Source organism: Theropithecus gelada, chromosome 13, assembly GCF_003255815.1.
Source record: "Theropithecus gelada isolate Dixy chromosome 13, Tgel_1.0, whole genome shotgun sequence".
Classification (NCBI taxonomy): domain Eukaryota; kingdom Metazoa; phylum Chordata; class Mammalia; order Primates; family Cercopithecidae; genus Theropithecus; species Theropithecus gelada.
This window is the reverse complement of record NC_037681.1, coordinates 59,420,372-59,440,702: the sequence shown is the minus strand read 5'-3', so window position 1 is coordinate 59,440,702 and position 20,331 is coordinate 59,420,372. Positions and strand designations below refer to the sequence as shown.

General features: G+C 36.3%; 1 protein-coding gene across 2 annotated transcripts in view; it reads left to right on the top strand.

Moving 5' to 3' along the window:
• Positions 1-20,331, top strand: part of SOS1 (SOS Ras/Rac guanine nucleotide exchange factor 1) — a 146,875-nt gene that overhangs the window by 74,804 nt on the left and 51,740 nt on the right. For both annotated transcript variants that reach the window (XM_025354085.1, XM_025354086.1), the window contains exons 6-8: positions 988-1,131; positions 17,729-17,839; positions 17,919-18,017. In XM_025354085.1, coding sequence (XP_025209870.1) covers positions 988-1,131; positions 17,729-17,839; positions 17,919-18,017 — 354 coding nt within the window. The remainder of the gene's footprint in view (positions 1-987; positions 1,132-17,728; positions 17,840-17,918; positions 18,018-20,331) is intronic.

Below are 20,331 nucleotides of genomic sequence, written 5' to 3'. Positions count from 1 at the left end.
AATAGTAACCAATTTTAATTTAAAGTACAAAATGGATATGGTTTTAGATTCTATGTTGCAACTAACCCTTAAGAAACTATCATTTGTTGAATTTTAGTAAAGAACCATAAAAGGATAGTCACTCTATTTATATGGAAAGTCCAGAATAGGCAAATCCATAGAGACAAAGTAGATTAGTGGTTGCCAGGCACTGGGGAGAGGGAAGGAATGGAGAGTGACTGTACCGGATATTTAGCTATTCACCTTCCAAAAAAATCATAGGGTTTCTTCTCATGGTAATGAAATGTTCTAGAATTTGATACTGGTGATGACTGCACAACCAATATTGAAACCATTGACTAGTAACTACACTTTTAACGAGTAAATTTTATGGTATATGAGTTTTATCTCAATAGAAAAATTACACAGAAAAGCTATATTTTTCATATACTTAGAAATAATGTATCACAACAGATTGTATGCAGAAATAGATATGAAAATCCTGCCGTCTTCTAGTACACTATGTTAAGAGATTTGCAAATGTAAAACATTGCCATTCTTCTGCTGAATGTTTTTTGTTGTGGTTTAAAAAAAATTTGGCTACTTTTTATAAAAGTGCTATTTTTGTTAACACATAATGGGTTTATTATTTTTAATGAATTAAATATTTTTTTAAAATTTTGGTTTTAACTTCTAATATGGTAAACATTGAAATACATAGTTATAAACAAAAGGTTTTTAGAATCTTCAATAATTTTTAAGAGTGTGAAGGAGTCCTGAGACCAGAAAGTTACAAGACCACTGACCTAGAGAAATGTATTTGCAAGTTGTACATCTTTGCAGAAGGAATTCTTGAATTGTCTTTTATTCATATTTGTAAATCATTAACATTTTTCACTGTATCTGCCATGTTAAATTTTGTGATTATAAAATGACTTATTGGCTCAAAATTTGTTTAATATTATAATAATACAGCCTCACTGAATTTATGTGTTTTCCCCCAAACAGGATGTAGAAAATATATTTAGTCGTATAGTAGATATACATGAACTTAGTGTAAAGTTACTGGGCCATATAGAAGATACAGTAGAAATGACAGATGAAGGCAGTCCCCATCCACTAGTAGGAAGCTGCTTTGAAGACTTAGCAGAGGTAAGTACTTCGATTATATACCCAAAAAGTCTACATAAAAACCTACATTTACGTTAAAATTAAGAGTCTTATTTCTTTCCAGCTAAAGTCATAGATACAAATTGTTCACTACTTATCCGTTATTGCTCCTTTTCCATAGGGTCATTGTCAACATATGTTTCTGTTATCTTACCAAACAGAAAAAGTGGTCTCTTGTTAATTATAGAAAAGCAGATACCACCAAGGGGAGGTATAACAGCTGTCACCCAATGGCCTACTGTAAAAGGTTAAGAAAAGTCAATGAATGACTATTAAGGAAGAGACCACAGAACTTGCACCTGAAGTCAGATTACTTGTGTTCCAGTCTAAGCTCTGCTGCTTATTAGTTGTGTGACCAGTGGCAAGTTACTTCATTTCTTTAAACCTCCATATCTTTATTTGTAAAATAAGAATTTTAATATAGGTTGAATATTCCTAATCCAAACATCCCAAATCTGAAATGCTTCAAAATCTGAAACCCATGATGCTCCAAGGAAATGCTCATTGGAGCATTTCAGATTTGGGATTTTCAGACTCGGGATGCTGAAGCAGTAGGTATAATACAAATAATCCAAAATCTGAAATCTTAAACACTTCATTTTGGGTAAGAGATACTCGATCTGTAATACTAGGATTTTCATGAAAAATTAAATAACCTATCTGAAGTATTTACCTATCTACCTTCACATAGTAAGCTTACTCAGTATGTGATAACTACATTATTATTTAGAATAGGAATGAAGTAAATAGGACAGTAGGGTCCAGGATCTGGATGATTGAGATACCATGAGATAGAAAGATATTAACTCCTCAGATATTTCAAATTAACTCCTCAGATATTTCAAATGCTAAAATACATGAGTCAGTCCTAATAAGTTAGCATTAAGAGTCGTTCTGAGGTTTCTAGCGTTTGCTGTGTTCTCATTCTAAAATCTCACTCATTATGATACAGCATTGAGCTTGTAAAATTTTTTTTTTTAATTAAGACTTTCAGGCAAAATAGAATGGTAAGTTCAAGCATCACCATAGCCCCTTCATTCCTGCTCCAAACACACATAAGTAATAAAGTATAAAAAGAAAAATGTGGAATATATATACTAGACTTGAAAACAAGATCAGGAATGGAATAGACATTCAAGGTAGTGAGCTCTGGTATCTGGGTGTTTAGGCTCTTAAGGACAGTGAATTGTTTCAAATGTGTTCCATGAAAGCCAGAGCAAGACTTCTTGCTCAAGTCCCTCCTTATAATAGGATGCTAGGAAAATCTGTCAACATGGTATCTACAGTAAAGTTTTCTAAAAAGTTGTGGACTTGATGTGAGGAGACAAAAACGTTGCCTTACAATAATAACTTAACAAAGTTTCCTACAGCATTAAGCTAATATGAAGCCTGAACCCTCAAAGTCATTTTAAGAGTAGGTTCTGGTTTGGAAGAGTGATCATAAAGGAATGGGAGAAAAAAAGGAAACAAAACATTAAGTCTCCCACCAAGAAGCATATAATACAAAATTCCAAAAAACAAGGCAAATTCTAATTCTGAGAATGATAATAAAATCAACAATTACAACATGAATTTATTCCAGATGAAATTGATTTTGTATAATAGACATACAAAAAGTTTAAAAGTTTAGGATGCTGAAAGAGCTAAGTGAAGGAATATGATCCATTTATAAAGAAGATATTGTGAAACAAAAATAGGTGGAAAGGAAATGAGCAGATTTCTAGATATCAAAAGACAGAGATTTTGAGAATTAAATATATTATACAAGCATTGAAATAACTTACATAGTACAACATTTGCTGGACCCAGTTCAAGTATAAAATTAGTAAATTGGAAGATGGAATTGAGGACTTCACTGAGAATGTGACACACAGACGAAGATAAGAAATATGAAAGACCAATTGAAAGTAATAAGCATAGCCGGGCACTGTGGCTCACGCCTGTAATCCCAGCACTTTGGGAGGCCGAGGCGGGCAGATCACCTGAGGTCAGGAGTTCAAGACCAGCCTGGCCAATATGGTGAAACCCTATCTCTACTAAATATACAAAAATTAGCCGGGCATGGTGGTGCATGTCTGTAATCCCAGCTACTTGGGATGCTGAGGCAGGAGAATTGCTTGAACCCAGGAGGTGGAGGTTGCAGTGAGCCGAGATCGCACCACTGCACTCCAGTGACAGAGCAAGACTGTATCTCAAAAAAAAGTAATAAGGATAAGCTGAGAGGCTTAGTATACATCTAATAGGAGTTCCAGACAAAGAGTGATGGAGAAACAATATTTGAAAACATAAAAATGGGTAATTTTCAAGAATGAGGACATTAGTTCCCACATCAAAAATGAATTCCAAATATTGTTCATGATAAATAAAAATAAACACACAGCTGAAAACATGGCAGTGAAACTACAGAACATCAAAGATAAAGAGAAAATCTTGGGTTGGGCGCAGTGGCTGGTGCCTGTAATCCCAGCACTTTGGGAGACTGAGGCAGATGGATTGCTTGAAGTCAAGAGTTCGAGACCAGCCTGGCCAACATGGTGAAACACCATCTCTACTAAAAAATACAAAAATTAGCCAGGCGTGGTGGCGGGAGCCTGTAATCTGAGCTACTCAGGAGGCTGAGACACGAGAATTGCTTGAATCTGGGAGGCAGAGGTTGCAGTGAGCTGAGTTTGTGCCACTGTACTCCAGACTGGGTGGTTTCACCAGACTGGGTGACAGAGCAAGACTTGGTCTTAAGGGAAAAAAAGAGAAAATCTTAAAAGCTGTTAAGACATGGGAGACTGAGGCAGGAGGATGGCGTGAACCCGGGAGGCAGAGCTTGCAGTGAGCTGAGATTGCGCCATTGCACTCCAGCCTGGGCGACAGAGCAAGATTCTGTCTCAAAAAAAAAACTGTTAAGCTGTTAAAACAGAAAAGAAAATATTTTGTGAAGGAACTATAATTAGAATGGCAGCAGGGTTCTCTTTAACAACAGAGGTTAACAGTCAGTTGAGTAATATCTTTAAAGTACTAAGGTAAAATAGGATTTTCTATCTAACTACAGTATTATTCAAGAATGAGGACAAATTTTTAAATAATAAAGTTTGTAGAAGAAAACACAAGTGTTCTTCATGACCTTGGAATATACAAAGATTTCTTAAACAGGACACAAAAGCACTAACCATGAAAGAAAAAAATTGATAAACTGGACTTCATTAGATGTAAGAATATCCATTCATCAAAAGACAAAATTAATAGAATGAAAAGGCAAGCTATAGACTGGAAGATAATATTTGTAATATGCGTAGTCAATGAAAGACTCATATCTGGGATATATTAAGAACTCCTGGCTGGGCACAGTAGCTCATACCTATAATCCCAGCACTTTGGGAGGCCGAGGCCAGTGGATCACTTGAGGTCCGGAGTTTGAGACGAGCCTGGCCAACATGGTGAAACCCCATCTCTACTAAAAATACAAAATTAGGCAGGCATAGTGGTGCATGTCTGTAATCCCAGTTACTTGGGAATCTGAGGCAGGAGAATTGCTTGAACTCAGGAGGTAGAGGTTGCATTGAGCCAAGATCACACCACTGTACTCCAGCCTGGGCGACAGAGCGAGACTCTGAAAAAAAACAAAAAACCCCCAAAACAAAATAACTCCTACATGCCTACAAATCAGTAACTAAAACTTCAGGGTTTTTTGGTTTTGTTTTGTTTTTAGAAAATAGGCAAAAGACTTGAGTACGTACTTCACACACAAAAAAAGATGCTCAACATTGTTATTAATCAAGGAAATGAATTTTGAAACCGTGGAGTAGTTGGAAGTCTACTTGCTGGTTGGGGCTAGGGTGTAATTTGGTACAGCCACTTTGGAAAACTGTTTGGCATATCTACTAGAGCTAAGCACACAATGTACCCTATGACCCAGCATTTTAACTCTTGGGCGTATATCAAACAAAAATGAGTGCTTATGTTGACTGAAAGACATTTAAGAATGTTTGTGGTAGGTTTATTCATAATGGATAATTAGTGGTATATTCACACAAGAAAATGCTATCTGGCAATAAAAAAGAATAACTGCTGATAAAAGCAACAACATAATATTGAGTATAATAAGACTCAAAGTACATACTATATTGATATATAGGAAGTTCAGAAACGTGTCTTTGGAAACAGATTATTAGAATAGTGGTTGACTGGGAAACAATGACAGAGATTTCTGAGGTGCTAGAAATGTTCTATTTCTTTATCTGGGTAGTGGTCACAGAAATGCATTGTATACAATAAAAAGTCATCAAATTACAGACTTTATGTAAAGTTATTCCTGAATTTATCAAAAATGAGGAAAAGGTGAGGAATAAATAAAAACCATTTCAAACATACAACGACCAAGAGCGTTTACTACTTGTAGACACTCATTATAAGATGCATTGGATGGCGTTCTTTAGCAAGAAGGAAAGGTTTACTCAAAGGGAAGTCAAGAAATACAAAAACTGATGATGAAAAAGAAATTGGTAGGTGTAGGCCGGTGGCTTGCACCTGTAATCCCAGCACTTTAGGAGGCCAAGGTGGGCAGATCACTTGAGCTCAGGAATTCAAGACCAGCCTGGGCAATATGGCGAAACCCCGTCTCTACAAAACAAAATACCAAAATTACCCAGGTGTGGTGGTGTGCACCTGTAGTCCCAGCTACTCTGGAGACTGAGGTAGGAGGATCACTTGCGCCCAGGAGGCTGAGGTTTCAGTGAGCCAAAATCATGCCATTGTGCTCCAGCCTGGGTGACAGACTGAGACACTGTCTCTAAATAAATAAATAGAAAATGTGTTGATAAATTTAATGAATTGCTGAATAGTTTTAAAAATATTTTTAAAGTTTTTTGTCTTGGAAAGACTAAACTATATTTCTATGTATTAGTGAGTATTGTATTCTATGTATGTAAAGTGGACTTGTGTTTGTGATAGAAAAATAACTTGAAAAATTTATAGATAGCCATATTTATTTTTTAAAAAATTAGGAAAATCACCAAAAGAACAGTAATACTACCTGTAGCTTATAATGTACAGATAGGGAAAAAGGAACTATAGTAATTTTTTTTTATCATTTTCACTGATAATAGGAAAGAATAAATGAAGCAAACAGAAACAATGATAATGAAGATAAAATGATATAAAAAAATCCAACTACATTAGTAACTCAGTATATACAAACTGATGAAACTCAGCCTATTTAAAGAGAGTAATTATATTTGATTTTTTAAAATTCACTTTAGGCCTGGCGCAGTGGCTCACGCCTGTAATGCCAGCACTTTGGGAGGCCGAGGCAGGTAGATCACAAGGTCAGGAGTTTGAGACCAGCCTGGCCAACATGGTGAAACCCGGTCTCTACTAAAAAAAAAAATACAAAAATTAGCTGGGCATGGTGGTGTGCACCTGTAATCCTAGATACTCAGGGGGCTGAGGCAGGAGATTTCTTGAACCCAGGAGGTGGAGGTTGTGGTGAGCCTAGACCATGCCACTCCTCTCCAGTCTGGGTGACAGAGCAAGACTCCGTCTCAAATAAATAAATAAATAAATAATCTACTTTATGCATCTTATAAAAGATGTTCTTAAAACAGAACCACAGAAATATTTTAAGATAAAGGGATGGGCCGGGCGCGGTGGCTCAAGCCTGTAATCCCAGCACTTTGGGAGGCCGAGACGGGCGGATCATGAGGTCAGGAGATCGAGACCATCCTGGCTAACACCGTGAAACCCCGTCTCTACTAAAAATACAAAAAACTAGCCGGGCGAGGTGGCGGGCGCCTGTAGTCCCAGCTACTTGGGAGGCTGAGGCAGGAGAATGGCGTAAACCCGGGAGGCGGAGCTTGCAGTGAGCTGAGATCCGGCCACTGCACTCCAGCCCGGGCTACCGAGGAAGACTCCGTCTCAAAAAAAAAAAAAAAAAAAAAAAAAAAAGATAAAGGGATGAAAAATCGTAACATATAAAAACTTATCAAACCTGTATACCAATATTAATTCAGATTAACTGATAAAATTACACAAAGTAAGCACTGAGGAGGAAAAAAGAGAAACACTTCCTAATAGTAAAAGGGATACTATCATGAAGGTATAACAACCATTAATGTGTATGCATCTGATTATAAAGCCTCAAAATATAAGCAGTAGAAACTGACAGAATTACAAGAAACTAAAAAAAATTGCTATTATAGGAAATTTTAACACATCTCCATCAGAAATTAACAGATCAAACAGAAAAAAGATTAGACTACAGGAGATTAGACTAACACATTTGATTTTACACACACACACACACACACACACACTCTCTCTCTCTCTGCCTCTCTCACACTCACACTCAACCCTCCATATCCATGGCGTCCACATCTGTGGATTCAACCAACTGTGGATTGAAAATATTTTTTTGGGAAAAAAAGCATAACTGGCATAATTGTAGCTCTACTAACATAATGTTGAGCACATTAGAATACATTACATCAGGGTACATTACAATACCCTAAACAATACAGTATAACAACTCTTTACATAGTAACACAGGGATCCTCTGAAGGTTACATGCAAATATACTATTTTATATCAGGGACTTGAGCATCCCTAGATTTTGGTATCTGCATGGGATCCTATAATCAATCCCTCACCGATACAAGGGACAACAGAGTGTGTGTGTGTGTGTGTGTGTGTGTGTGTGTGTGTACACACAGTCATCCCTCAGTATATGTGGGGAATTGGTTTTAGGACTCCCTGTAGATACCCAAATCCACACATGCTCAAGTTCCACATCAGCCCTGCAAAACTTGCATAGGCCCTGTGGAACCCATATATACAAAAAGCCAGCCCTCAGTGTACAAGGGTTTCACATCCCACAGATACTGTATTTTTGATCCTCATTTGGTTGAAAAACATCTGCATATAAGTGGATCCGTGCAAGTCTAACCCATGGGTGGTTCAAAGGTCAGCTGTATATATCTAAATATATCTAAATACTGTTGCCTTGAGGATTAAGTTTCAACATAAATTTTGCAGAGAGAAGCTTACAGTTTTACACGTTTTTTGAAAAAATAGTAATAATTAAAAATGAATGAGTTAAGCTTTCAACCCAAGAAACAAGAGAACAGGATACACCTAAGAGAATAATATGTAAGGAAGTAACGGAACAGAATTCGTGAATTAGAAATTGATATAACAAAAGATCTCATGGCTGATCAACGGGAAAAGGAAACACAAATACTAGATGGGATCTCAGCTCTCTGCAACCTCCGCCTCCCAGGTTCAAGCAATTCTCATGCTTCAGCCACCCCAATAGTTGGGATTACTGTGCCACCACTTTCAGCTAATTTTTGTGTTTTTAGTAGAGACGAGGTTTTGCCATGATGGCTAGGCTGGTCTCGAACACTTGGCCTCAAGTGATCTACCTGCCTCGGCCTCCCAAAGTGCTGGGATTACATATGTGAGCCACCGTACCAAGCCTGTTTTTTAAATCATGGAAGAACACTAAGATCCACTTCAAAATGTTTAAGAACTGTAATGACATAACCTTTAAAATTATATAAAAGAGCAGCATCAATGTCCTAAGTTAAAAAGCATTCAAAAATGAATAGTCAAAATATGTTTTAACAAATGACTTGCAGCATAGACCAGGTGTTGTGAATGCTATGGTTTGAATGTGTCCTCATATTTTATGTATTGGAAGTTTAATCTCCAACTATATATATTGATTGGAGGTGGGGCCTGTGGAGGTAATTAGGATTAGATAAGGTCATCAGGGTGTGGACCCCATGATGGCAGGTCTGTCTTTATAAAAAGAGGAAGAGACCTGAGCTGACATGCGGTAGTCCCCTTGCTGTGCCCTGCACCACCTCAGGACTTTGCAGAGTCCCTACCAGCAAGAAAGCCCTCACCAGATGTACCTGCCTGTCTTGAACTTCTAGCCTCCAAAACTGTGGTAAATAAATTTCTTTATGAATTACCCAGTCTCAGGTATTCAGTTATAGCAACAGAAGACAGCATATGACAATGAGTTTTGCCAATCTTCAGGAAACAGTTAATCTTACTCTTTTGCAAATTGTTCCAATGAATTGAGACATGAAGGGTAACTTAAGTTTTTATCAGGATTGTATGAATACATTATCAAAACTAGATAACGACGATACAAGAAAAAACTATGAGACATTCTCGGGTATTAACAAAACTGGCGATGAAAAATCAGTTTATGATACAGTAAAACATATGTCCAAATATGATATATCTTATGATGTTTATTCTTATGTGGTTTGACATTTTAAAAAGTTTTAATGTAGTATTCTACTTTAGCAGATTAAAATCTCAAGAAAAAGGGTTTCATAAAATTAAACATTCATTCATAAATTTCTTTAAAATGTCAAGCAAACAAGGAATAGAAGGCAACTTTCTTAACCTAATAAAGGATATTTACTAAAAGTCTGTAAGAGATATAATAGTGGTTAAACTATAGCAAAACTAAGAAACTAGAAAAGAATACCACCATCACCACTTCTATTCAGCACTCTAACAGTGAGTACTGCCCAATACAAAAAGACAGAAAAGGAATAGGCAAGACAAAATTGTCCTATTTTTAGTTAATATAATTATCTATATAGCAAACCCAAGTAAATTTATATAGTATTAAACTAGTTGGCAAGCTCATTATAGCTGTTGGATAAAAGATCAGCCTGTAAAAATTGGTAGCATTACTGTGCTAAGTTATAGTCTATTGAATATATAATATTTTTAAAGACTTTTTTCACTATAGAGATAAGACTATAAAGTACCTGGAAATAAACCTGACTAAATACAAGACCTTTGCTTTAAAAAAAAAAAAATCATAAAATTAGCTGGGCACGGTGGCTTACTCCTGTAATCCCAGCACTTTGGGAGGTTGAGGCAGGCGAATCACGAGGTCAGGAGTTCGAGACCAGTCTGGTCAACATGATGAAACCCCATCTTTACTAAAAATACAAAAAATTAGCTGAGTGGGCACCTGTAATCTCAGCTACTCAGGAGGCTGAGGCAGGAGAATCGCTTGAACCCCGGAGGCAGAGGTTGCAATGAGCCGAGATTATGCCACTGCACTCCAGCCCCAGTGAGAGAGTGAGACTCCATCTCAATAAAATAAAATAAAATAAAATTAGATTCATAAGGAAGATCTGAATAAATGGAAATATATACTGTGTTCATGGATGGAAAGACTCAGTACTGTAATGATACCAGTTGTCCCCCAAATAATCTACAAATTTAGTGCATAGCAAGCTGATCCTAAAATTCACATGTTAAGAATGAGAAGCAAAAATAACAATATTGAGGAAGAACAAGTTGAGGGGACTTGTTCTTGTCCCCTCAAGTACTTGTTAGATAAAATACATGTTAGATAAAGTCTTGCCACATACTAAGACTTATTATGAAGCCGGAGTAAACAAGAGTGTAGTATTGGTGCAGGTAACAATTAGGTAACAGAACAAAGAACCCTGAAAAAAATATATACATATATTCTCCTGATATGTGACAGATATTACATTAATCAGTAGAGAAAGAATGAATTCATTAATAAATGATAATGAGTCAAACCTGGTTATATGGAAAAAAATTCGTTCCATAACACATATAATTCACAGAAAGTACTCAACATATTAAAAATCTAAAAATGAAGAGTAGAACTTCAAAAGAAAATATAGGAGAATATATTTATATGACTTTGACATAGGAAGATTTCTTAACACATAGAGCAAACCAGAAAGGAAGAGATTACGTTTTAAAACTTCTATTCAAGAAAAGACACCATAGTTATAAGAGAAGCACAAATGAATGAAGTTGGAACCCTGTACCGTATCCAAAAATTAACTCAAAATGGATCAAAGACAATGTAGGATCTAAAGCTATAAAACTCTTGGAAGAAAACAGGTCTGAATCCTCATTACCTTGGATTTGGCAAAGGATACTTAGATAATGCAAAAGCACAAGCTATAAAAGAAAAAGTAGATGATTTGGACTTCTTCAAAATTAAAAACTCTGTGTTTCAAAGTACACCATCAAGAAAGCAAAAGACAGCCTACAGAAAGGGAAAACATACTTGCAAATGATATTTCTGATAAGAGTCTAGTATTCAGTGTATATAACAAAAAGATAACCCAATTTAAAAAACGGGCAAAGGATTTGAATAGATATTTCTCCAAGGAAGATATATAAATGGCCAACATGGTACATTAGAAGATGCTCAGCTTCATTAGAAATTAGGGAAATGCAAATCAAAACCACTATAAAGCCTGGGCAACATAGTGAGACCTTGTCTTTACAAAAATTAGAAAATTTGCCCAGGATGGTGGTGTGCGCCTATGGTCCCAGCTACTCGGGCGGCTGAGGTGGGAGGATTGCTTGAGCGCAGGAGGTTGAGGCTGCAGTGAGCCATGATCACATGATTGCACTCCAGCCTGGGTGACAAGGTTAGACCGTATCTCTAAAAGAAAAAACTTGATGCAGTACCACTTCACATATACTAAGATGTCTAAAATTAAAATAAAAAAGGGAAAGTAACAAGTGTTGATGAAGATGTGGAGAAACTGAGATCCTCATATTTTGCTGATAGAAATATAAAATGGAGCAACTGCTTGGAAAATAGTTTGCTGGTTTCTCAAAAAGTTAAACGTAGAATTACCATATGATCCAAAAATTTCACTCCTAGATATATACCCAAAAGAACTGAAAGCAGTGATTCAATTATATAATTGTATGCCAACATTCATAGCAGCATTATCCACAATAGCCAAAAGCTGGGAACAACCCACATGTCCATCAACAGATGAATGGTTAAATTATAAAACGTGGTAAATACATTACAGTAGAATATACAGTAGAATATAATTCAGCTTAAAAAGGGATGAAATTTCAATACATGCTACAACATGGGTGAACCTTGGAAACATTATGCTAATAAAATAAGCCAGACACAAAAGGACAAATATTGTATGTTTCCACTAATATGAGGTAACAAGAGTAGTCAAATTTAAATAGAGACAGAAAATAGAAGTTACCAAGGGTTATGGGGAAGAGGCAATGATCAGTTACTGTTTAATGGATAGAGTTTCAGTTTGGGATGATAGAATAGTTCAGATCTGGAAATGGACAGTTGCACAACATTGTCTGTTAATGCCACTTAATTGTACACTTAGAAATGGCTAAAATGGTAATTTTCATGTGTATATTTTACCACAATATAAAAAAACTAAAAGGGAGTGTTGAAACATGCTACAACATGGATGAACTTTGAAAATGTTACGCTGAACACAAGAAGCCAGTCACAAAAGACTACATATTGTATGATTCCATTTACATGTAATATCCAGAATAGGCAAATCCATGGAGACAAAAAGTAGATTCATGGTTGCCTAGGGCTGAGGGGGTTTAGAGATTTGGGAGGTAATAGCTGAAGAGTGTGTGATTTCTTTGAGGGGGTAATAAAAATATTCTGAAATAGATTATGAAGATAGTTGCACAATTCCGTTAAACTAAAAATCATCTAATTTTGCCCAATAAATGGGTGAAGTGAATGTGTATGAATTATATCTCAATAAAGCTATTTTTAAAAACTATCAATTTAACATGTAAAGACAAGCTAACAGAAATGGTCAAAAGCTATTAATAAACAATTCTCAGAAGAGAAGATACAAATAAATGGCCCATAACCATATAAGTAGATTCTCAACGTTACTAGTAATCAGGGAAATACATATAAAAATAACACTGGCATAGTCTCACAATATCAGGCTAACAAATTTTAAGTCTGATAGTATCAAATTGTTGACAAGGAAGTGGACAACTGGGAAAAATCACTGCTGCTAAGTATATAAATTGATATAACCACTTTGGAAACCAACTTCCCCTGGTAGTTTACATGCTCTAAAAAATATTCATGCATATGTGCACACTAAGTTATACAGATCTTGTGGCTTAGGTTTCAGACTACTGCAATAAAGTGAATATCACAATAAAGCAAGTCAGTATTTTTTTGGCTTATAGTGCATATAAAAGTTATGTTTACACTATCCTGTGGTCTTGTAAACATGCAATAGCATTATGTCTAAAAGAACATACATACCTAAATTTAGAAATACGGCTAAAATAGTGCTAATGATCATCTTAGCCTTCAGTGAGTCATAATCTTTCAGCTGGTGAAGGGTCTTGTCTTGATGTTGATAGCTGCCGAAGGTTGGGGTGACTGGCAGTTTAAAAAATAAGCAACAATGGGGTTTGGCACAGCTGTTGGCTCTTTTCTTTTATGAAAGATTTCTGTGTAGCTGGTGATGTTGTTTGATAGCACTTTACCCACAGTAGAAATTATTTCAGTATTAGAGTCAATCCTCTCAAACTCTGCCACCGCTTTATCGACTAAGTTGATGTAATATTCTGAGTCCTTTGTTGTTATAAAAATGTTCATAGTATTTTCACCAGGAGTAGGTTCCATCTCAAGAAACCACTTTTTAAAAAAATTTTAAAAATTTATTTATTTTTTGAGACCGAATCTCACTTTGTCACCAGGCTAGAATGCAGTGGTGTGATCTCAGCTCATTGCAACCTCTGCCTCCTGGGTTCTAGTGATTCTCCTGCCTCAGCCTCCCGAGTAGCTGGGACTACAGGTGTGCGCCACCACGCCCAGCTAATTTTTGTATTTTTAGTAGAGACCAAGTTTCACCATGTTGGCTAGGATGGTCTCGATCTCTTGACCTCATAATCCGCCTGCCTTGGCCTCCCAAAGTGCTGGGATTACAGGCATGAGCCACCACGCCCAGCCAAGAAACTACTTTCTTTGCTCATCCATAAGAAGCAAATTCTCTATTCAAGTTTTATCATAAACTTGCAGCAGTTCAAGTCACATCATCAGGCTCCACTTCTAATCCTGTTTCTCTTGCTATTTCTACCACATCTGCAGTTACTTCCTCCAACTGAAGTCTTGAACTCCTCAAAGCCATCCACGAGAGTTGGAATCAGCTTCTTCCAAACACCTGTTAATGTGGATATTTTGACCTTTCCCATAAATAATGAATGTTCTTAGTGGCATCTAGAATGGTGAATCCTTTCCAGAGGGTTTTCAGTTGACTTTGTCCAGATACAACAGAAGAATCACTGTCTATGGCACTTACAGCCTTACAAAACATATTTGTGAAATAATAAAACTTGAAGGTCAAAATTATTCCTTGATCCATGGGCTGCAAAATGGATGCTGTGTTAAGAGACTTGAAAACAACATTAATCTCCTTGTATATCTCCATCAGAGCTCTTAAGTGTCTAGGTTCAATGTCAGTATTTTGAAAGAAGTTTTTTGTTTTGTTTTGTTTTGTTTTTTTCTGAGCAGTTGGTCTCAATAGTGGGCTTAAAATATTCAGTAAACCATGTTGTAAACAGTTGTACTATCATCCAGGCTTTGCTGTTCCATTTATAGGGCACAGCCAGAGTAGATTTAGCATAATTCTTAAGGGCCCTAGGAGTTTCAGAATGGTAAGTGAACACTGAGTAATAATGGTGAAGAAGTTTGAAATATTTCAAAAATTACCAAAATGTGACACAGAGACAAAATCAGCACATGCTGTTGGAAAAATGGGGCCAATAGACTTACTTCACACAGGGTTGCCACAAATCTTCAACTTGTTTAAAAAAAAAAAAAAAGCAATATCTGCAAAGCACAATAAAGTGAAGTGTAAAATTACAGAATTTTTTAAATTGTGAAAAACAAGAAACAGTTATCTATCAATGGAGAATGGATTTACAGAAAATGATATATTCATACAGTAGAATATTATACAAAGTTTTAAAATAAAGTGAAAGGAACTATGAATCAAAATAGATAAACTTGAACAAAGTTTGAGTATAAAAAGCAACTTATAGATGAATGTATACATTATGATATTTATATGAAGTTTGAAAGCATGCAAAACAACATGTTGCTTTGTTTCTTGATACATATGTAATTATGATATAAAAACGTACACGGGAAGGAAAAAATTCAAATTCGAGGTAATGACTACCTCTGGTGATCAGCAGGAGATAAGCTTATGAAAGGGAGCCTAAAGGAAGCAATTACATCTATATTGTTTTATTTCTTTTCTAAAAAGCTGAGGCAGGTATTATAAAATGTTGAACTTTTCTGAGTTCGATGGTGGGTATAGTTAGGTTAGGCTGTTCTCTGTACTTTTCTGTCAATTATGTGTATTGACAATTTTATATTTCCTATGAATATTGTTACATTTTAACCAATGAACCTATCATAAAATCATCTATTAACTCATACCATCTCTCAGAATTGCTTACCATTCTAAAAACTTGTCTTCAAGAATAAAACTTTGTGAAGAGTGTTTAGATTCTTCGTTAATTGTTGATTTTTTTTTTCTCTTGAGATTAGCTATTTCAAAATGATAGTACTAGCTACTACCATTTATGCAGGGCTTACTCTGTGCCAGATACTATTATAAGCCCTTTACTTATATCTCATTTAGTTCTGTAAACAACCCTGTGAAATAATTATTATTCACATTTCCAGTGGGAAACAGGCTTAGAGAAAGTAAGTAGTTTGTCAAAGGTTACACAGCTAATAAATAGTAGGGTCAGAATTGAAATGTGCATCTCTGTGACTCCAAAACCCATGCTTTTAAGCCACATTATAAAGCCTTTTCTTTACCTGTAGTTATAAAAATTGTGTAATAAATTAGGACTTATTGAAAGGGGAGGAGGGCAAACATGTCTGTGGCATATGATCATTTCTGAATTGGAAGAGACCTAAGCTATAAGCATCTCTTCACATTTGTAGTCTTTTCTCCAATCCACTGTATTCATACCTGACTCCATCCTCTTGTTATTTTTGAAACCTTACTATCATTTTCTGTAAAACATAATAGACTGCAATTTCTGGTGTTATGATAGCAATTTTTAGTTGAGAATAAAGTTGAAGGAGTTAAAAATTGGGAAGTCAACTAGGAGCCAGCTCAAGGAATCCAGTATGACTTAGAAGTTTACATGCCATATTGCATTTTGCAACAACCAGAGCTCACATCTTCTGATGTCTGATCTGGTGGTATTACTATTCAATCATTTCTTAAAAAGCAATCTGAGGCCAGGCGCAGCGGCTCACACCTGTAATCCCAGCACTTTGGGAGGCTGAGGCAGGAGGATCACTTGAGTCCTGCAGATCAAGACTAGCCTGGTCAGGCCCGGTGCAGTGGCTCACGCCTGTAATCCCAGCACTTTGGGAGGCCGAGGCGGGCGGATCACGAGGTTAGGAGATCAAGACCATCCTGGTTAACATGGTGAAACCCCGTCTCTACTAAAAATACAAAAAAATTGGCCGGGCGTGGTGGTGGGCGCCTGTAGTCCCAGCTATTTGGGAGGCTGAAGCAGGAGAATGGCGGGAACCTGGGAGGCGGAGCTTGCAGTGAGCCGGGATAGCGCCACTGCACTCCAGCCTGGGCGACAGAGAGAGACTTTGTCTCAAAAAAAAAAAAAAAAGACCAGCCTGGTCAACACGGCAGAAACCCTGTCCCTACAAAATACACAAAAAATTTAACCAGGCGCGGTGGTGTGCGCCTGTGATTCCAGATATTCAGGAGACTGAGCAGGGAGGATTGTTTGAGCCCAAGAGGCAGAGGTTGTAGTGAGCCATGATTGCACCACTGCACTCTAGCCTGGGTGACAGAGTAGGACCAAGACCCTATCTCAAAAAAAAAAAAAGCAATCTGAAAAACATCATTAAGGGTGATTTAATTCATAACCGTCTTTTGTTTCATTTCCTTCTACCTCTTTCTACTATGCTCCTCCACTAGATGTCCTCTTCCTCTTGCTAGAATTACCCTTTATGGAAGTGAGCTCCTGCTAGAATCTAGAGCACCATTTTCATAATAGTTTTATACCAGGAATACAGCACAAGATAGAAGAGGAGCGACTCTATTTCTGCTAAAATCAAGATAACTACTCTCTTTTTCCCCAGAAATCTTCAAAACCAGTATATTCTGCTCTTTTTAACTGAGCCATTAGAATTTAGTTTATTGATTGGTGATATTAATGATGGCAAAATTTTGGGCAGTTCGGATTTTGTTTAATTGTTTTGTGAAATTAGAACAATAAATTTTAGATGACATGAACTGTTACTTCTGGTTTATAGAATACGAAAGTACATGTCTACCACTGAGAACTATAAAAACATGTCTGGCTTCAGTATTCTAAATGTTTATACCTTACCTAGTTGTACATGTTTATATTCTTTGTTGTTCAAGTTAAGCTTTGTTTTCTAGAACCAAAAGTCTGCCCACTCTTATGGCCATGTTTGTTGATAATACTCTACTGGAAACCTTTAATGAGAACTGTTATAACATAAAAGGATTCTATTATTCATCAGAAAGAACTGATTTACTCTCTTACTTGAGAATATTGGGATCTCTTCTATTAAAATTATAATTAGTAGTCATATAATTTTTGTTTAGAGACTTTCAAAGAAATACATAACTGTGCTCGCATAGTCGTGCCCCATAATTAAATCTTTCTGTGTTTGTAATGGTAGATTATTTATGTTTTACCTTCTTTATTTTCTAAGGAACTGGCATTTGATCCATATGAATCGTATGCTCGAGATATTTTGCGACCTGGTTTTCATGATCGTTTCCTTAGTCAGTTATCAAAGCCTGGGGCAGCACTTTATTTGCAGGTATAGTAATTTTTAAATCAAGATGTACAATGTCTGAAAAGTAAACTTAAAAAAAAATTAAATCACTTTTTTTTTCTAGTCAATAGGCGAAGGTTTCAAAGAAGCTGTTCAATATGTTTTACCCAGGCTGCTTCTGGCCCCTGTTTACCACTGTCTCCATTACTTTGAACTTTTGAAGGTAAGAAAACTCTTTATTGTTATTTATAACATATTGAGGTGTGATGAATTTCTTTTTGCTACTTCATTTGTAAATTATTATGTGAGTACCCTGCACATTAGTGTTTCCATTTTCTTTCTTAAGAAGCAAATGGAAATCAGTCTGCAAAAGAGTAGCATATTCTGTCGTTTTAGTAGTGAATTTTATTTTTAATTTCTTTTTGTTTTTCCTTTTTTTCTTTTATTGGTTTTTATAGTGAATGTTAAAGCAATTGTCAGATATTTTTATCTTGTACCTTTACTTTTTGTTTACATGGCTGATTCTTTGAAAACCACCTTGGATTTATGCATCACAGTTTCCATTTGGGGACCTCAGCAGACTCAGGGACTCAGTGTGAGGATAAGAGAGCCAGTGTGAGGATAAGGCCAAAGTAATGGGGAAGGTTAGTTTACCTGACTTTGATAGCTCAAGTTTGCAACTGTCTGTATTAAACTGTTTATCATTGCTTTAGAAACAATATATTTCTATAATCTCAGTAAAAATTGCCCATTTGATTACAGTTCAAAATATTAAGCACTGACTGAAAGGAAAGGGTTTTTTTTTCTTTTCCTATTATATACTGAAATTAAAGAAAAGAGTCTGTATAAACTATAATTCAGTAGTGTAGCTCAAAGTGATATTCTCTCTACCTTTAATGGATTAGCCTTGTAAAGACAAAAGAAGACATGCATTATTCTTTAGCTTTCAAATGAGTATTTGTTTCATCAAAGAACACTTCTGTTTAGTATCATGATTCTTTTATGGAGACTGTATTACTGGAAATCATATTTATAGTTTGCAGATGATAAAATGGGCTCTCTGTAATGAATCAATGAATGAACAGAAGGTCTGTGAATTTATTAACAGTAAACTAGAGGAACTGTCATTCCTACATTTTCTCAGGTCTCTGCACTGCATTTGGAATTCAGTTTGATTTCTCTTTTTTTTTTTTTTTTTTTTTTTTTTTTTTTTTTTTTTTTTGAGACGGAGTCTCACTGTGTCTCCCAGGCTGGAGTGCAGTGGCGTGATCTCGGCTCACTGCAAGCTCCGCCTCCCGGGTTCACGCCATTCTCCGGCCTCAGCCTCCCAAGTAGCTGGGACTACAGGCGCCCGCCACCGTGCCCGGCTACAGTTTGATTTCTCAATTAGGAATGTTTACATTGAGAAAAGACTCAGGGAGTTAAAAGGTATTTTTAATCACCAGGCAGAAATGACAAAGCTCTTAGCAATAGATACCATTTAAGGTCTTTGGAATTACAGGATGAGTATCTTAAGAGGGTAATCAAGAGAGGAAGCATTTAGTATGTAAAATCTTTACAAAGAATTCATTATTACTAACTATACTTATAATGGGACATTTACACACTGTTTTGTTATATAGAATTTTTCTTTGTAATGGAATTTTTTTTTTTACCTGAGCCTGTAATGAAATTCAGAAAGATTCAAAGGCCATATAAAATCTTAAGGCCATTATCAATTTATAAATAAAAACAAGAAGGCCAGGTGCGGTGGCTCACACCTGTAGTCCCAGCACTTTGGGAGGCCAAGGTGGAAGGATTGCTTGAGCCCAGGAGTTCAAGACCAGCCTGTGCAACATGGCACGACCCTGTCTCTACAAAAATAAAAATAAAAAAATTAGCCAGGAATGGTGGTGCACACCTGTGGTCCCAGCTACTCAAAAGGCTGGGCAGGAGGAACACTTGAGCTCAGGAGGTCGAAGCTGCAGTGAGCCATGATCATGCCTCTGTACTCCAGCCTGAGAAACAGAGCAAGCCCCTGTCTCAAAAAAACAAAACAAAACAACCTCCCCCTCCCAATGAACCCGAAAAGCTTTGATGAAAGTTCAGAAGGCTATAAAACCCAATCATCTTAATAATATAAAAGAAATTTTTACTCTTCCAAGTGTAGCCTATTAAAATTTCTAAAATTATAACTTAAAGTTTAGTAAGTGCATCAATTAGCAATTAAAGATTTCTACTGATTTAAGCATGTGTATCCCTGATTCATATTACTGCCTAAGTTATATTGCAAAGTTAGCAGTATATTGGGCAGGAAATTTTGCCTAATTAGTCCACAAGACTCTCATCACTTTTTTTTTTTTTTCTGCACGCCTGTAATCCCAGATACTCAGGAGGCTGAGGCAGGAGAATCACTTGAACTCGGGAGGTGAAGGTGGCAGTGAGCCAAGATCACACCACTGCACTCCAGCCTGGGTAAAAAGAGCAAAACTCCATCTCAAAAAAAAAAAAAAGAAAAAAAAAAAAAAAGAGTTTCCTAGCAGCCCTGGATATGCCAA